Below are 3982 nucleotides of genomic sequence, written 5' to 3' on the forward strand. Positions count from 1 at the left end.
ATATATATATATATATATATATATATATATTATACACAACCGTGTCGGCATAACGCCTTCTGTTGTCAAAAAAATTGTATTCGTAATAATATGCCTACCATAAAATATAACTGCAGGAATCGCTATAATGCAGTGCTCGTGGCCCAAGTTACTGGTTGCGTCATAGCCATGTAACTGCAGGAATCGCTATAATGCAGTGCTCGTGGCCCAAGTTACTGGTTGCGTCATAGCCATGTAACTGCAGGAATCGCTATAATGCAGTGCTCGTGGCCCAAGTTACTGGTTGCGTCATAGCCATGTAACTGCAGGAATCGCTGTAATGCAGTGCTCGTGGCACAAGTTACCGGTTGCGTCGTAGACATGTAACTGCAGGAATCTATGTAATGCAGTGCTCGTGGAACAAGTTACCGGTTGCGTCGTAGCCATGCTTACCGGTAATCACAGTCGTCTGCTCAGTAGTTGGCAACAATTGTGTAGTTGCAGTTTGGTTAGTGAAATCATGACACAGGATCTCTGCATCAGGGCAGAGCATCACTCCTCTGTAGACGGAAACCTAATCGAGATAGACATATACTGTCGTAAGCACTCGAGTGCTCGGGGAGAGACTAAAGATAGTTTCGCTACAAAAAGTTTCCTCTTGGTTGAAACAGGAAAACATAACTGTTTACCAATAGGTGATACACGCATAGTAAAATGTCCTATGATTCTCTACTTGGCAAACATCATTCAACAGAAGGGGCCATAAAGCTTGAAATTTCTACTAACTACCAACATTACTACTGTCTGCGAGTCTGAGTGTACCTCGAGATATCCAACGTCAGGACAGCTGTACCATTCATGGTCAACCTTTACTTGCAGTGTGCGTATGTCTAGGCAGCGATGCTCAAAGCAACGACCAACAAGCTCTGACGCATTTTCTGCCTTCTACAAACACAAGTCAACCATGAGAAATTAAAATGTAGTTATACTTGCTTATAATCCTACATGATCTCTCTCCTCTTACATTTTTACTCACTAAATACGACTATTTGTACATGCATTGCATTATATGCTTCAAACACTCAAACTGCTATGCATGTGCGATTAGTTTTCATTTGAATACGTTTCCATGTGTACACTTATCTCTGCCGACATACTTTCCCGTTTTCATACATATATAGGTTGACTAAGATTTACTCCCTTTATAGGATCACTATATGAACTAACACACCAGTGGCACACCTTGCCATGTGCTATACCTTCTTATCAAGCTACGTTAGAGCATATAAAGCCTGTAATGTACTAACGTTAGTGTTTATACTTTGCGTAAATAAAAACGTGCTCATCTTCGAAATATTTTGCAAAACTACATCCCCAGGTGTGACATATGCTGTGACATAGCACAATTTTCACGCCATGCAAACAGAAATGTGCTTATCGTTGAAACGTTCGTCACACTACATTCCCACGTTTCACATACCATATGATATTCCAGCATTATAGGTGGCGATTCACAGCAACAGAAATCTGCTCATCTATTAATTTAATTCCTAATACGTCCCCGGTAACGTATCCTTGAAATGCATCACCATCCGTGCATGCATGGATACTCACCAGGCTTGTTATGTTCGACATGAAGCACTTGCTCTGGTCGCCATATACCTCTAGGTGCACTCTGTCTGCATGATGCTCATGAAACCCATTCACGCACGCATTCTGCAGTTTGAGACAAGGGCAGAATATAAATTTGTGTGGTAGTTCACATCACCGTATCAGAGTATGGGGATGTTCCCGAGTTATGAACATCCGACTCACTAACATCTTTACACGTATTTTAACAGTCTTGATATTTAATGTTTAAATCTCTTTGAATTTAACATATTTAAAATGATCTTGATTATTTCATTACAATATTCATGATTTTAATATTCACGTATGCAAACTATAAACTGAAACCCATGCATATGAAGAAATTAGTTTCTTTTAATCTAGTTGCAAGTTCTGAACTATCAATGATTAAAATCTTTAAACTGCTTATGTTTGTAACCCCGGGGCTCCCCATAATGCTCAGATCATGCGATGCCGCAAATATTGTCAACACATCTCAAGAAAACATCAAACTATGTATGCAGATGCAAACTGATTCCATTAACCTTTTGCTGATTTGGTTTCTCATGGAGATTGCAATGAATACCAAAGAAAAATCAATATTTTAATATGAATTAGACACTTTACCTCCTTGTCAGACTTGTACACTCGACACGGAGAGAGAAAACTGTCTGTGTGGCACACGCCCCTGTCCTTGTGTGTATAATGGCAGCCATGTTTCCTGAAATAAGTTTCTCAGCATATCACATACATGTAATTTAACCAAATATCCACTCTATTACCAAGTGTGCGGGCAAAACCAAAAACGTTAAAAGAAAAAATTGATTGACATCAATTTTATTTACTTGCCGACATACATGTAACTAACTCTACTGAATTCATGACAGTGATGAAATATCACTGACAGTTAAAAAAGTAAATTGATCGGTTCCCATTTTATTTCCTTGCTGACAACCACGCAATGAACTCTACCGCATTCATGTCAGTGATGAAATATCAGCGACAAAAACAGTGAAATGCTCCCACGTGCACACATTCTCTAGCTAACGTGAAGATACATGCATTAAGTACTTGACTGTAGACACCAACACTTACTTTCCAGTGCAAAAGTAAGAGTTCTCATCAGAACTACAGTACTTCTTTAGACCAAACCTGCAGCCCTGACCTAAAACCAGAAATAATGAACTGATAATATGGCTCGTTATTTCATATAAGTTTCAAATGTGACCCGCTCCAGCAAAACCAGGATTAAGTAGGAAATTCTACAAATTGAGTTATGTGCATAAATGAATAGATCATTTAATTACCGATAAATAATTGACCGATCTACAGCAATTTGAAGATCGGAAACCGACTTATTCCGGAATATGCAGCTTTTGAAAATAAAGCGTTCTGGGTAAGGGGCCCAGTCGGATAAGCGGTCAGGAGCCCTTCAAATTTTTATATTTTTTTTAAAATTAAAAATGACCATAATAATCTAGAGATATCTGAACCTATGTATCCGGATTAAATATGCACTTAGAAACTTATTTTTGTAAAAATCTCATTTTTGTCCAGGTAGGCCATTTTCAGCATTGACATGACATGTGCGTGCTCATTACTCAAAACAATGACTTGAGACTTATAGTCCGTATGTGAGACTTATTAGTCCGTATTATGCTGGAGCGGGTCACAAATGGTAAAGTGGTAAATGATTAAATCCCAAACTCATTAAAGATCTATACATTGAGATAAAAGCCCCCTAACCCAAAATTACCACATAGAGGATTGAAATTTTAGGACCAATGATAGATTTGTCCTTTATTTAAATCATTTCAAGTAAAATGAGTTATGATTTGATCATTGGTCCAGTGTACCTCTCCATTCTCTGGAACATGGTAAGTCGTATGATGGACCTAGTAACTAGAAAATCATTTAAATGATCTCATTAATCAATCCCACTGCTAACACAAAGTCACTCTTAATGTTGCGATAAACATGCAAAGTGGTACAGCTTTCAGAGGCAGCATACCACACACACATATGCCTGTAATAAGGCCAGAAGAGGCCTAGCGTTCTCCTATGGCTTTTCATGTTTGTCCTACTGAGAATCAAGAAGCACACATATTCCTGTTGGCTTCGCCAGATTGCTTGCTGCTTACCTTTTCCCCATCTATAGCTGTCAGCGATGGAGTAGTTCACTTTATACCAGCCAGAGTCCTCGAATGCTGCCAAGGTCATACCATCTATGAAGGTCAAGTGACCCTGCAAATAGGAAGAATAGTCTCATCAGCACAGGAATGACAATTCTCTCAAAACAAGTATCGCAGAGCGACAGCGCTCAACTGGCGTGTACTGTAGCCAGGTATTCTTCTGATAAACTCACTGGCAACCGAAACTCAAGTGCGCCCTCCTG

The 3982-nt window shown here is 39.2% G+C and overlaps 1 protein-coding gene across 1 annotated transcript in view; it reads right to left on the bottom strand.

Annotated features, from left to right (window-relative positions):
- Positions 1–432: 432 nt before the first annotated feature.
- Positions 433–3982, bottom strand: part of LOC106809299 (leishmanolysin-like peptidase) — a gene marked incomplete at its 3' end in the record, with an annotated part of 27490 nt that continues 23940 nt past the window's right edge. Inside the window, 6 exon segments of the mRNA XM_014812340.1 lie at positions 433–553; positions 802–924; positions 1594–1695; positions 2215–2308; positions 2683–2752; positions 3729–3831. Coding sequence (XP_014667826.1) covers positions 433–553; positions 802–924; positions 1594–1695; positions 2215–2308; positions 2683–2752; positions 3729–3831 — 613 coding nt within the window.

The sequence above is a fragment of the Priapulus caudatus genome, unplaced genomic scaffold (assembly GCF_000485595.1).
Source record: "Priapulus caudatus unplaced genomic scaffold, Priapulus_caudatus-5.0.1 Scaffold343, whole genome shotgun sequence".
NCBI lineage: Eukaryota > Metazoa > Priapulida > Priapulimorpha > Priapulimorphida > Priapulidae > Priapulus > Priapulus caudatus.